This window comes from Mesoplodon bidens (assembly GCF_964165515.1).
Source record: "Mesoplodon bidens genome assembly, chromosome: 4".
In the NCBI taxonomy this organism is placed as follows: domain Eukaryota; kingdom Metazoa; phylum Chordata; class Mammalia; order Artiodactyla; family Ziphiidae; genus Mesoplodon; species Mesoplodon bidens.
In genome coordinates this window covers 146,211,535-146,224,102 of record NC_138160.1, presented here as the reverse complement: position 1 = coordinate 146,224,102, position 12,568 = coordinate 146,211,535, and the positions used below count along the sequence as shown (strand labels likewise).

The 12,568-nt window shown below is 61.8% G+C and overlaps 1 protein-coding gene and 1 long non-coding RNA gene across 8 annotated transcripts in view; one reads left to right on the top strand and one right to left on the bottom strand.

Moving 5' to 3' along the window:
• The window catches only part of EVI5L (ecotropic viral integration site 5 like), a 30,706-nt gene extending 18,446 nt beyond the window's left edge, over nucleotides 1–12,260 (top strand). For 3 of the 7 annotated variants that reach the window (XM_081233812.1, XM_081233810.1, XM_081233808.1), the window contains 10 exons: nucleotides 2,962–3,015; nucleotides 3,889–3,921; nucleotides 4,917–5,057; nucleotides 8,130–8,258; nucleotides 9,644–9,784; nucleotides 9,866–10,021; nucleotides 10,108–10,254; nucleotides 10,336–10,431; nucleotides 10,488–10,607; nucleotides 10,764–12,260. In XM_081233812.1, coding sequence (XP_081089938.1) covers nucleotides 2,962–3,015; nucleotides 3,889–3,921; nucleotides 4,917–5,057; nucleotides 8,130–8,258; nucleotides 9,644–9,784; nucleotides 9,866–10,021; nucleotides 10,108–10,254; nucleotides 10,336–10,431; nucleotides 10,488–10,607; nucleotides 10,764–11,042 — 1,296 coding nt within the window. In that variant the 3' untranslated portion in view covers nucleotides 11,043–12,260. Of the gene's footprint in view, nucleotides 1–210; nucleotides 2,666–2,961; nucleotides 3,016–3,888; nucleotides 3,922–4,916; nucleotides 5,058–8,012; nucleotides 8,259–9,643; nucleotides 10,022–10,107; nucleotides 10,255–10,335; nucleotides 10,432–10,487; nucleotides 10,608–10,763 lie in introns of those variants that run through there. The other 4 variants (XM_081233809.1, XM_081233811.1, XM_081233807.1 and 1 more) reach the window with 4 other exon arrangements.
• Nucleotides 2,746–4,424, bottom strand: LOC308617101. Its single transcript, XR_014015818.1, has 3 exons — nucleotides 4,371–4,424; nucleotides 3,665–3,769; nucleotides 2,746–3,006 (listed from the first exon to the last, which is right to left on the bottom strand). It is a non-coding gene; the product is annotated as an uncharacterized lncRNA (long non-coding RNA).
• Nucleotides 12,261–12,568: the final 308 nt, after the last annotated feature.

Genomic DNA, 12,568 nt, shown 5'->3' with positions numbered 1-12,568 from the left:
TGGTGAACAGGGCCACTGAGATTCAACCTCCAGCCCTTTCCCCTCCCGGTGGTCTCGGGCTGGGACTGAAAGGTCCAACCCTCTCATCACAGGACTGTGTCCCCTGGCAAGCAGCACCATCCTTAGGTGACAAGGGCGGGTGGGGGTGGGGCTTTCCAAAAGTCATCTCATTAACATAACAAAGACACCTTTATTCCTCTCCTCACTTAGGAAATTCCCAGGGTTTTAGGAGCCTGTGCCGGGACCAGGGACAAAGACCAAGTATATATTCCTTGTAAATCACAATATCATAGAGTGTGTTCTGGGTGTGCAGAGCCTCTGAACCCAGACGTCCCTCCGTCTCCTTCCCTCTGCTTTCATCCTTCCAGACGTAATTTTGGTTATTCCCTCAAGAGGCGTTTAGTGAGCACTGTGCGTCAGAGTCACAGCAGGACTGAGGGCCCCCAGTCCAGTGGAGGTGGGGGACAGACACAAACACAAACACCAGCATAGCCTGGCTCTGTCCTCTTCAGGGGCAGAGTCCCACAGTGGCTGGGACTGGAGCCCCACAGACCAGAGTTCAAATCCCAGCTCTCCTACAGACCAGCTGTGTGACCTGCCAGGAAGGTGAATTCACCTCTCTGAGCCTCAGTGTCCCCTTCTGCAAAATAGGGATGACGCTCTCCTGTTCAAGTTATTATTATTATTAACCACCACCATCATCGTCATCCTTACCTCCTCTAGAAAGGCAGAGACAGAACCTAGATTAGAATCCAGGTCACCTGCCACCCATACCTGAGTGACGAAAGAGGGCATCATTGTCCTGGCCCTGTTTGTAAGTTTCTGAGAAATAGTCTTGTGTCCTGAATTTTTAAGCATCTCCCTTTCTCAGGAATGGCAGCTTTACTGATGCACCCGTCCAAACATGTATGTATGTTTTGCTCGTGCACAGACAAGGGCCTGCTGCCATATGGTGACCATTATGGCTCAGCAGTAGGGAGGGACACAGCGGATCCTTAAACCACATGCCCAGCCTGGAATATTATCAGGAGAGGAGACTGCGTGCCCCAAGGGCAGGGCAGATGCCTTCTCCCCTGACCCTGCCCTGTGCCCTTTCACCTTTCGCCTGTTTAAAAATGTACCTGGGATTTGTTTTAATCAGGTATGGTGAGGTGACAGACACAGAGACAACAGCCTTCAAAAGAAGAGTTTATTACTCACAGGAGGGGGCACACCTCTGCACGCAGGGCCACATGAGGAAGCACCAGGGTGGGTCAGGAGGCAGAAGGAGAAAAGCATGGGCCAGAGCCCTTACTGTGGTTGCCACAGGAAGGGATGGGTGAGGCAGGGCAGGCAAGTTCAAGAGAGTTCGGGATTGGCCAGTTTGAATAATTCCCAGGCTCTGGGCTATAGGGGTGGTCCCTAGCTGTCCTGGAACCATTGAGAGCAGGGGAAATACTAGCTTGGTGTGCGAGAGTTAGATAAGGGAGGTGGGTGGGGGCGTTGGCTCTGGATTGGCTGGTTTGCCTGTGGAAGGCAAGCTAGCAGGCAGGTTGTCTACCCTCCCTAGGAATTAGCTAGCCCTGGGAGGGGCAGTGGCTCCAGGATTAGCAAGGCCGCAGGATGTCAAAGCATCAAAAATACAGGAAAAAAAGGGACTTCCCCAGCAGTCCAGTGGTTAAGACTCTGTGCCCCCACTGCAGGGGCCACAGGTTCAATCCCTGATTGGGGAACTAAGATCCTGCATGCCGCATGGCAAAAAAAGAAAAAAAAATTTAATAGTGTGATTAGTACATAGGCCCCCATAGTCCATGTTCACTCTGTCTGGTTTTCCCTTGGGAGGAAGAGGAGAGAGGCGAGTTGTTGGTCGGCACATCCAGCTCTTCCAGGGATGGCTGAACTTGTGGCATCAATGCATTGAGGCCAGAAAGGGGGCAGACATTCCAGGGGTCAGGGGTCAGGACCCTGGTTCTGGATCCCTATGAGCAACAGAGACCTGTGCCGGCAACAGCTCTAACCCCAGCGAGCCAGGAGGCTCGGGCAAGACACTACCTGCCTCTGACTCAATTTCCCCTCCCATGACATGAGTCAGTGCCCATCAATCACGTCTGCAATTCTCTCTGACCACAGTTGCTTCCTGGGAGTGCTCTGGGTGTTTCCATCGCCTGTTTCTCCCCGGTAGAAACCAAGCAGTGTTGTGTGTGATCCACAGGGAAGCAGGACCCTCACTAATCCGCCGATCAAAACTATTTCTGTACCCACTGCTTAAGGGGTACGTAGTTAGAAACTAGGTGCAAGGCAGATGTGAACCTTCCCCTCCTTCCCTGCTGTGAGGGAACCTAAAACCACAAATATGTAACCAAGACTACCAGCACAGGATGGAAGGCGGAAGCAAGGAGACCATCTCCAGAACCGCAGCCGGGGGAAACTGACCACTCTTGGGTACAGCTGGCTCTCAGTGGGTTGCAGAAATGTAGTTGTCAAACTGAAAGAAGCATGTGTTCAGCAAGACCTCTTCCCCTGGACCCAGACTCTGAGTTTGTCCTCTGAGAGTTCAACCCCTGCACTCCAAGTGAAGCAGTGAGGGGTGGGGCCTCTCTGCAAGTGGCTTCCCCCAAAACACAGAGGCCTTTGCCCTGTGGGAGGCATCACATTGGCCCTTGACAGGCTCAAGCGTGGGGTAGAAACAGACTCTGGAGGAGGAACCACCCCCCCCAACGCCCCCCACCCCCCTGCACACATACTGCATAGCCACCAAAGTGATCACATTATTTTTACTGAACCAGAGTTTGTTTTTAAAAAAACACCTGGTGGACCATTCCGAACGGGAATTGGCCTTGACTGGTTTCTGGAATCACTGACCCAGAGCGTGAGACACTGGCGCCGTCCTGCCGGGAGGTGGCCTAGCCCTGCAGGGACAGCCGTCTGTGTGTACAGGGGCAGGCGGCGGGCTCTGACGTGCTCTCCCCTCTCCCCGCGTAGAGGCTTCGGACAGAGAACCGGCTCCTCAAGCAGCGGATTGAGACCCTGGAGAAGGTGAGGGGTGCGGCCACCAGCCTGTGGCACCGAACCCTCCCGGCCCCGAGCAGAACCCAGCAGCCAGAGGGCCAGCCAGCTTCCTGCCCCGGGCGCCGCGCCCCACTCCACCCCCTCAAAGCCTGTGGCGTAAATCCCAGAGGCCCCACCACAAGCCCCACTATTTGGGCCACTGTATAAATTTGGGACTGTGGCGAAACTTTGCTTGAGGAGGGATTGAGTTATAACCCTGCTAACTGCAAACACGGAAATCCATGTGTGCCCAGTGCCCTCCCGGGCTGCCTGGGTGCGGGCTGCTCGGACAAAAGGAGACAGGATGGGGGAGGAGGGGGCGGCCTTGCACTGTGGAGGGGCTGCCATAGCCTTGACCCTGGCCCCCAACCTGTTTTTAAAGATGGGAGTAGAGACAGGGATCCTGTACTTCCAGCTCCCCACTCAGTCTTGCTTGACCCTCCACTGACCACACGGAGTAGGTGGAATTTTTTGCCCTTGCCCCAGAGCCTTGATTCTTGCTTTGCCTCCAAATTAAAATGCACCCACCGGGCCCAGTGCTTCCCTCCCCTGCCCCCTCCCCGGATGGCACCTCCTCACTCACGAGTGAGGCCCCCGGCTGGCGGCCCCCATGGGTGGCACCGCCCTCCCCACTCACACGCAGACCCCTCTCCAGGACGGAGCTCGCTCTGGCTTTGGTCTTCCTCTGGGTCCTCTCCTGCTGGTTCTCTGGTTCTCTGGTCTCACTCCTCTCTCCCTGCTTCTAGAGACAGTCCACTGCGTTAGTGACAAGTGGTTCTTGTCTGTCTCTCCCTCTCTCCTGTCCCTGCGCCTTCTGCTCTGCCTCTTCCCCCTGTCGCTCGGAACCCCTCCACCGGGTAGGAGAGCGCTGCTCTGGCTGATAGGCTAATCCAGGTACTGTAGCTTTTCGTCTCCCGCTCCCACTTCTTCCTGGTCCCCGCACATGACCACCACACCACCTCTTCCCTGGCCGCTGCCGTCCCCCGGGGGGGTGAGGGGGGCAGGCCTGGAGCTGCGCATGGGGGTGACTGGGGACCGCTTCTCCCGGGAGACAGAGGCTTCCCTCTGGGGGAGGGGGCGTGCATGTGAACGCGTGGTGCGTGTGGGTGCATCTGTGAGTGTACCCACACGCACATGCACAGGTTTCCTCCCTCCAGGGGACACAGGTGGGGACCCAGGAGGGCTCGGGGACCCTGAGGCTGCATCAGCAACAGGCCCTGGTGTGTGCACGGCTGAGCCTCCCCAATACACACACACACACACACACACACACGTACACCCCTTCTGGCCCCTCACGCTCTTCTCTGCTCCCACCTGCAAGGCCGCCATCTCCTTCCACTCACCTGCTTCTGCTGCTGCCTCATCTTGAATGGCTTTATCTGGAAGCTTCTGCCCACTACCTAGTGGCTCTGAGCCTGCAATGGGGGGCCTAAATTGGGTGGGCTGAAGGGATGAGGCTGGGGGGGCCTTGGGCAGGTGGAAGTCCCGGGCTCCAGGACTGGAGAAGGCCCCGCGAGAGGTGTATCCCACCCCCTGACCTGGCCCTAAGGAGCCAGCCTCTGGGCCCTTGGCTACCCCCACATCCCCAGCGTCACCAGCAGAGCCCAGCCTCTGCTGTGCCATGTGCCCTGGATGAGGACTTCTTTCTCCTCACCTGGGACAGAGGCTGAGAGCCAGAGCCTGGGCCCCGGGTGGCTGTGTTCCTCCAGGTTCCTCCGAGTGTCCTGTTCCTGCCGGTCCCCCCATCCCCAGGCCCCGTGGGGCACCCCATCCCAGGCTCTGAGTGTGGGAGGCCTCACCCCTCTTCCTTCCGCCCCACCTCCACCCTCTCTGGGCCTCGCCTGGGGTGTGATCAGAGGGTCACGGCCCCCTCTCCTCGCTGTGCTCAGGGGCAGGTGACACGAGCGCAGGAGGCTGAGGAGAATTACGTCATCAAGCGGGAGCTGGCAGTGGTGCGGCAGCAGTGCAGCTCAGCGGCCGAGGACCTGCAGAAGGCACAGAGCACCATCCGGCAATTGCAGGAGCAGCAGGTAGCAGGCTGGGTGGGCGGGGCCCCCAGGGCCAGGCCACGCCCCGTGCCCAGATGCCTGCCGGGCTCTTGAGCACATGGCTCCAAATCAGCCCTGCCTCAGCCCCTGGCCCACCTGTTCCTTGCTAGGGGGCAGGGGACCCAGAGCAGAGTGCAGATTCTCCCCCATCCTCAGCAGCGAACAGCCCCACACCCAGGGGGGATCCCGTGTTTTCCGTTTCCCACCCCCCAATAGAGTGTCTGGCCCACCACACTGAGAGCAAGGCAGTCACCCTCCCCGGCCCCCAGCCTCAGCACAAGAGCCCCTGGGAACCAGCTGTCCCTGCCGGGACCCCTCCTTCCACCGATGGGGCTGTGATTCCTTGGAGGAGCCCTGGTGTCTCCCCAGGGTCTGAAGGGCTGTTGGGCTGTTATCGAACTAAACCCGGGTCCTCTCACCTGACATGCAGCAAAGCCAATCCATCAACACTGGGTTGTGGCGAAGGAAAGTAAAGCATCTATTTCAAACAAGGAGAACAGGCAGCTCATGCTCAAAAGAACCCATAAAGTCCCCAATGGCTTTTAGGCAGGGTTTTTTTTTTTTTTTTTTTTCTTTTTGCGGTATGCGGGCCTCTCACTCTTGTGGCCTCTCCCGTTGCGGAGCACAGGCTCCGGATGCGCAGGCCCAGCGGCCATGGCTCACGGGCCCAGCCGCTCCGCGGCATATGGGATCCTCCCAGACCGGGGCACGAACCCGTATCCCCTGCATCGGCAGGCGGACTCTCAACCACTGCGCCACCAGGGAGGCCCTAGGCAGGGGTTTTTAAAGACGGTGTTAGGGGAGAGGGTCCTAGGATGCACGATCAGCTCATGGGACCTCCTTCTGATTGGTTGGTGGTGAGGTCACAGGATGATGTTTCGGGAATCTCTGTCATCAGCCTTCTGGTTCCAACCAGTCTGGGGTGTGCGTGCTTGTGTTCAGCATGTAGTCACTGTCCTCCACCTGGCTGGGGGTCTCAGTTTCTGCAGAACAGCTCAAAGATCCGTGTCACATGGTTATCTGTGTCCCTTCAGGAGGACCTAGGTGTCCTGTGACCTACCGTCCTCATCGTTAACTGCTTGCTGCATTCTGGAACTCAGGGAAGGCCTAGGAGACTAAAGCCTTTTTCTACAAACAAGCAACGGGGACACCAAAGGGGTTTTGTACCCGGAAAGGCCCCACAGGGTCCTGCTCGGTTTCAATCCCCCCTTTTCTTTGAAACTTGTCAGTCCTGATGGGGGGAAGGGTGGCACAGAAAGGCAGTAAAGTTTTGGATGGAGAGGTTAATCCTAAGCTTGGCAGGGGAACTCAGCTTTAGGGGGACTCAGTTTCAGGGCTTCCCGGGGCGGGGCCAGCCATGCAGGGCAGGAGCTGGGACAAGGGAGAGGGTAACTCCTTCCAGCGCCCAGCACTTTGCCCTTGGAAGAGGGTCTGGCTTGTGCCCACCAGTCTGAGCCGGTGGGATGGGGGTGAGGGGGCAGCCCAAGTCTGTTGTGGGGTCATGAACTTCAGACGGGTAGTGGGAGGATCCATGGGCTGGAGCACTGCAGAGAGTCCACTTCTCCCAGAGAGGGCTTTCAGAATTTTCCTCCAGCTGTACCCAGCAGGCTGCCTGCCTTATGTGGCAACCCACCAGCAGCTGCAGCCTGCAAACTCAGCATGCATGCCCCAGCGCAGGTCCCAGAGGGGCAGGGAAGGATGCTGTAGGCTCCCTGCAATCCAGGGCTGAACCCAGCAGGGCCTGGCAGTGAGCAGGGGCCGGGAGGGGGGGTCCCTGATTTGGAGAAACCACAGGTTGCTCAAGAAACAGTGGGTGGAGAGACGGAAGGGTCATTCACTGAGGAGGGCCCCCTCACCTAGGCCTGGAGACCTGGCCTGAGGGATGCAAGCTGATTCTTCGCTCCCGGGTACAGGGGGGTGGAACTTCACCGTTGCTCACCTGCATCCACCTCCTGCCCCGCAACTTTGTGAGTGCTGTAGCCCCACCTGGCTCTGAAGCAGCCAGGCCAGTGGGGAAACTGAGGCTGGGCTAACCCCACTCATGGCATGATTCCCCCTCTCAGGCCAGTCAGAGAGACATTCACCTGCCACCTCTGAGCTCTGGCCTTTAGGGCCTGATCAGAGCTGGGTGAGGCAGGGAGGCCGCTGCAGGCAGAGGGAGGGAGTGCTGGAGGTGCCAGTGCAGCCCCTGAGCACCGTCTCCATAGGCTCCTGGAGGAGGTACAGCCTGGCAAGAGGTTGGCATGGGGCCCGGAGCCCATCTGAGCCAAGGGAGAGCCACTGGTATCCATGGGCCTCAGAGACCCCCAGTGGTCAAGGGCAGCGAGCAGACCTGGGCAGCTAGGCAGGTGGGGGAAGAGGGTGGCAGCTGCCCTGCCAGGCTCCCAGGGCAGCAAGATGCAGGCCCCGCTCTGACCCCAGGGGCTGCCCTCCCCCACTGGCCAGGTTTGTTTTGTTTTGGCTGCGCCACACGGCATGCAGGATCCTATTTCCCCCGACCAGGGATCGAACCTGTGCCCCCTGCAGTGGAAGTGCGGAGTCTTAACCACAGGACCGCCAGGGAAGTCCCACGGCCAGGTCTCCTTTATTGGGCACACCCATCACCCCTGGGACTCCTAGGGTACCTTTGAGAAGCCCCTGGGCACTGACCAAGAAAGGAATCTCAGCAAACCCTTTCCCCATCTGCCCCATGCCTCCCTCACCCTGTGGTTAGGCCACGGGCCACATAGCAGGGAGGGGTCCCCGGAGAACTCACCCTCCGTCCTCATCCCAGTGATCCTGGGAACCAGTCACTGGTGTCCCTTTCCATGGCATCCTGAGGCTATGGAAAGTCCCCTCTGTTCCCAGGACCCCTAGACACAGAGCATCAGGGCCCCCATGGCATCCGGCCCCTCCGGCAGATCTGGAGTTTCTCCTCACCCCCCTCTCCACCCACAGCCCGGCCCTGGAGGTGGACGGGGTGGGGCCAGGCATGGGCCAACAGCCGGCTGGCAGGAAGGCTACCCACCTCTGGCTGCAGCCTGGGGCCCAACGCAGCCCTCTACCTGCCCCCAGGATAACCCGCGCCTCACCGAGGACTTTGTGGCCCACCTGGAGACGGAGCTGGAGCAGTCACGGCTGCGGGAGACCGAGACCCTGGGGGCCCTGCGGGAGATGCAGGACAAGGTTCTAGACATGGAGAAGGTGCGACTGGGCAGGTGCTGGGGGAACCCTGGGGAAGGGGAGGTGACAAGAGGCCCTAGCCAAGGAGAAGGGGCGGCCAGGGGGACCAGTGGGACAGAGCCCCCTGCCCCAGCAGCCCCCAAGGAGCTCAGGGCACCTCCCTCGGCCCCTGCCTCCTTCTCCTTGGTCTCCACACCAGGTTCTGGGCAGATGGGAAGTTGGGCCCCTCACCCTCAGACCCTCTCAAGCCCTGGAGGTACACACGTGCGTGCACATACACACACACGAGCATACAAAAAGCAACACGACTCCACAAGGGGTGCGCCCGTCCTCATGTGCCAGGCACCAGGCCACCAGCGCTGTGGCCTTCATGGGCTCCCTGGGCTGTATGTGTCCCCCCTCAGGCCCTGGGTTCCAGGATGGAGAGGGGGAAGGGAAGGCCAAGGCCCAGGCCCATCAGGGCTGCTCCCCTCCATGGAGACACCACCCAGGGGGCCATCCTCTCCCACCTGCAGCCCTCAGGGGGCACCAGGTCTCTTGGTCCCTTCCCAGCTCCTTCCACACCGGTTATTGTCTCAATTCCCAAGGTGCTGACAGAAGGGAGGTGCCCCGGCCACCAGAGGGCAGCACTCACCCACTGGCAGGAGCCATGCCCCCCACCTCCAAGCTGTGCTATTTTGGGTGCCCTCCCAGGTGGGGTGTCTCTGCCACAGCCTTGCATGGGGCCATCGGCCTCTCGGTCCCCAACTGCCCGCCTGCCCAGAGCTGGGCTTCCCACCCCACTCCCTCCACATCAGAGGGAAATGTGGGCCCAGTAGGTCTGCCACCACCCCCCCACCCCAACTACCAGACTCAAACGAGGGTCAGAGAACCTCATGCAGTGAGTTGGCTTTTGGTCCCAGAGGCTGGAGCACGAATCTCTCATCACTGAGCCCTTGGGAGGCCAGGATAGGGCCTAAGCCGGCCCTCAGTCCATCCCCAGGGAGATGGTGCTGAAATCCACGGTCTTCTCTGCTCCAGCTGGGCCAGGTCCCGGGTCTGGGCCCGGAGGGTGTGGATCTCAGATTCCCAGGCGGTAGCACCCGTCCTGTCCCAGCCCACCCAGTGTTACTAGCAGTCACATGTTGTGAGGGGGTTGCCCTATGCCAGTCGTGCCAGAGAGCAGGTGCTGTTATTACACCGATTTTACAGACCAGGATGTCCAGCTGGGGCGGCAAGGGCGGGGTCTCCCGCCTCGGGCCTGGTCCTTGTTCCCCCAGTGCATACTGGGGTCCAGGGTGCGCCCTCTCCCAGCCGGGCCGCCCAAGGCGGAGCGCAGAGGAGAGGAGAGCCGGGGCGCGGGGCCTGCGGGAAGGGCCGCGTGGCCGCGCAGCTCCCTTGGGCTCTGACCGCTCCTCTCCCCGCAGAGGAACAGCTCGCTGCCCGACGAGAACAACGTGGCGCAGCTGCAGGAGGAGCTGAAGGCGCTCAAGGTGCGGGAGGGTGAGGCCCTGGCTTCGGCACGGGAACTGAAACTGCAGCTGCAGGAGCTCTCGGACACCTGGCAGGTGAGGGAGGGCCTCGCCCGACGCGCACGAAGCGGCCTCGGGGCTCCCAGGCGGAGGCCGACCGCCGACCTCTCCCCGCAGGCCCATCTGTCCCGCGGCGGCCGCTGGAAGGAGTCCCCGCGGAAGCTGGTCCTGGGCGAGCTGCAGGACGAGCTGATGAGCGTGCGGCTGCGCGAGGCCCAGGCTCTGGCCGAGGGCCGAGAGCTGCGGCAGCGCGTGGTGGAGCTCGAGACGCAGGTGGGCCGCTGGCCGCCTGGGGAGGGGACTCGGAGCCCGGGGTCGGCCCCGCGGTGAGGCCGTGACCCCCGCCCGTCCGCCCCCAGGACCACATCCACCGCAACCTGCTGAACCGCGTGGAGGCGGAGCGAGCGGCGCTGCAGGAGAAGCTGCAGTACCTGGCGGCGCAGAACAAGGGGCTGCAGACGCAGCTCAGCGAGAGCCGCCGCAAGCAGGCGGAGGCCGAGTGCAAGGTGCCGCACCCCCACACACACCGCGCCCGCACCCCCGCCCGTCCCGCCGCGCCCCTTGACCGCTTGTCCCCCCGCCCCCAGAGCAAGGAGGAGGTGATGGCCGTGCGCCTGAGGGAGGCGGACAGCATGGCGGCGGTGGCCGAGATGCGGCAGCGCATCGCCGAGCTGGAAATCCAGGTAAGCGGCGGGGCCGGGGCTGGGGCCGGGCTGCGGGGCGGGACCCCGCGCTGAAGTCCGGCGACCTGGCCCGCCCGCAGAGGGAGGAGGGCCGCATCCAGGGCCAGCTGAACCACTCGGACTCGTCGCAGTACATCCGCGAGCTCAAGGACCAGATCGAGGAGCTGAAAGCCGAGGTGAGCGCGGGAGGGGCGTAAGAGCCCCGGTGTCCTCGGCCGGTGACGGGCCGGCAGTCGGCGCCTCGGGGAGCGGGAGAGGAGGGGGCCCGGCGGCCGGACTCCGTCCGTAGGTACGTCGGTCCACGCCTCCAGCGCGCAGGTCCCCCACCCCAGGTGCGGCTTCTGAAGGGCCCGCCGCCCTTCGAGGACCCACTGGCCTTCGACGGGCTCGGCCTGGCGCGGCACCTGGATGAGGACTCGCTGCCGTCGTCGGACGAGGAGCTGCTCGGCGTGGGCGTGGGCGCGGCGCTGCAGGACGCGCTCTACCCTCTGTCCCCGCGTGACGCGCGCTTCTTCCGCCGTCTGGAGCGGCCGGCCAAGGACAGTGAGGGCAGCTCAGACAGCGATGCCGACGAGCTGGCCGCGCCCTACAGCCAGGGCCTGGACAACTGAGGCAGTGCCCCGCGTGCTCGGAGCCCGGGGCCGCCGCCTGCCCGCTCCTTGGCCGCTGCCCGCACTTAACAAACTCCAGGCCCTTGGTGGTCCCGCCCACCCCGAGGGCCAGGACCAGCGCGGCAGGGCGCAGAGGGTAGGACCGAACTCTGGGGATCCTGAGTCCCCTGGCAGGCCCACTCTCCCCAGCAGTGTTTACCCATCTTGGTCTGTAGCCCTCTGGGCCCAGTTACCTGGAGGGTCTGCCCCTCTTAACAGCCAGGGCAGGGGCGGACCCAGGAGTCCCAGGACTGGAGGAGCAGGAACCTCCCCCCTCCTAGCTGGCCTCCGTCTGGGACAAGGATGGCCCGGCTGGGAAGGACCCAGGAGCTAGAGGAGGCCTGAGGAAGAAGAGGCCGCTCTAGGCCCATCGTTACCACCCCGTACCACCCTCGGGACCCTTGGCCTCTGGGGACAGATGGCCAGGCTGGGTCTCCCTGCCTGGGGCAGGCATTGTGGCCCCTGTGACAGAAACCAAAGCCCCCCCTGTGTGCAGGGCCGCGCAGGGTGTGAGTGGCCAGCCGGAACCAGCCAGGGCCTGGGTAGTTAGTGTCTGTCCCTGCTTCTTGGGGGCCAGAGCAGCTGTAAGGAAGTGAAGAGAGCCCCTCTCCCCAGCACACCACATCTTCCTCTGTGACAGTCCCATCGCCCCAGGCTGGCCAGTGATGAAGGGGCTCCCCGACCCAGGCTAGCCTCCTCTCCAGGGGGTCCCCAGCCTCCACTTCCGTTCCTTCTCAGTATCCCCGGCCCCACTCTCTGGCCAGAGCCAGGCCCCAGGGGAGGAGGCCTCCCAGTTGGGTTGCCTCCCCGCACCTGCTCGTGGTGGTCCCGTGGTCTCTGCTGAGTTAGAACCAAGAACGGTGCCAAAATCCAACGATGCCCCCAGACCCCTACCCCCTGGGGCCTCACGACCCTCGGGCTGACCCTCTCGGTGCTCCTGGAGCCTAGAGCAGCATCACAAGCAGTCTCCCCGGCACTTCCTGGGGTGGGGATCCATGCTCAGTACCCACTTCCCGGTCGCCCACTCCTCAGTGTTACAAAGCCTGGGGACCAGGGTGGGCATCTGAGGGGCTCTCCCATGTGCCCCCCACACTGCCCACCACCATTTTGCACACTGCCTGTTCACACTCCACATGTCGCCCAGGCGGGAAAGATGGAAAATAAAGTGTATTTACACAGTCACGGACAAGGGATGCTGAGCGGGGCAGGCCTTGGGGTAGGGGAATCACCAGCAGCCATGGGTCCCCGGCCCCTTGTCCAGTGAAGCAGCAGGGAAGGGAGCAGGCTGTCCTTGCCCTTGGGAGCCTCCCACCATCTAAGAGAACCAGAGGTGGAGGTCATAGCAGGCCAGTAGGGGGGGCGCCAAAGAGGCTGTCCAGGTCGGGTGCGGCATGGAAGAGGAAAGGACATTCACACGTACAGTGTGAGCATAAGTGTGGGCGTCAGAAGAGACGGTTAGTATTGTAGGAACGAGTCAGCAAGGACCT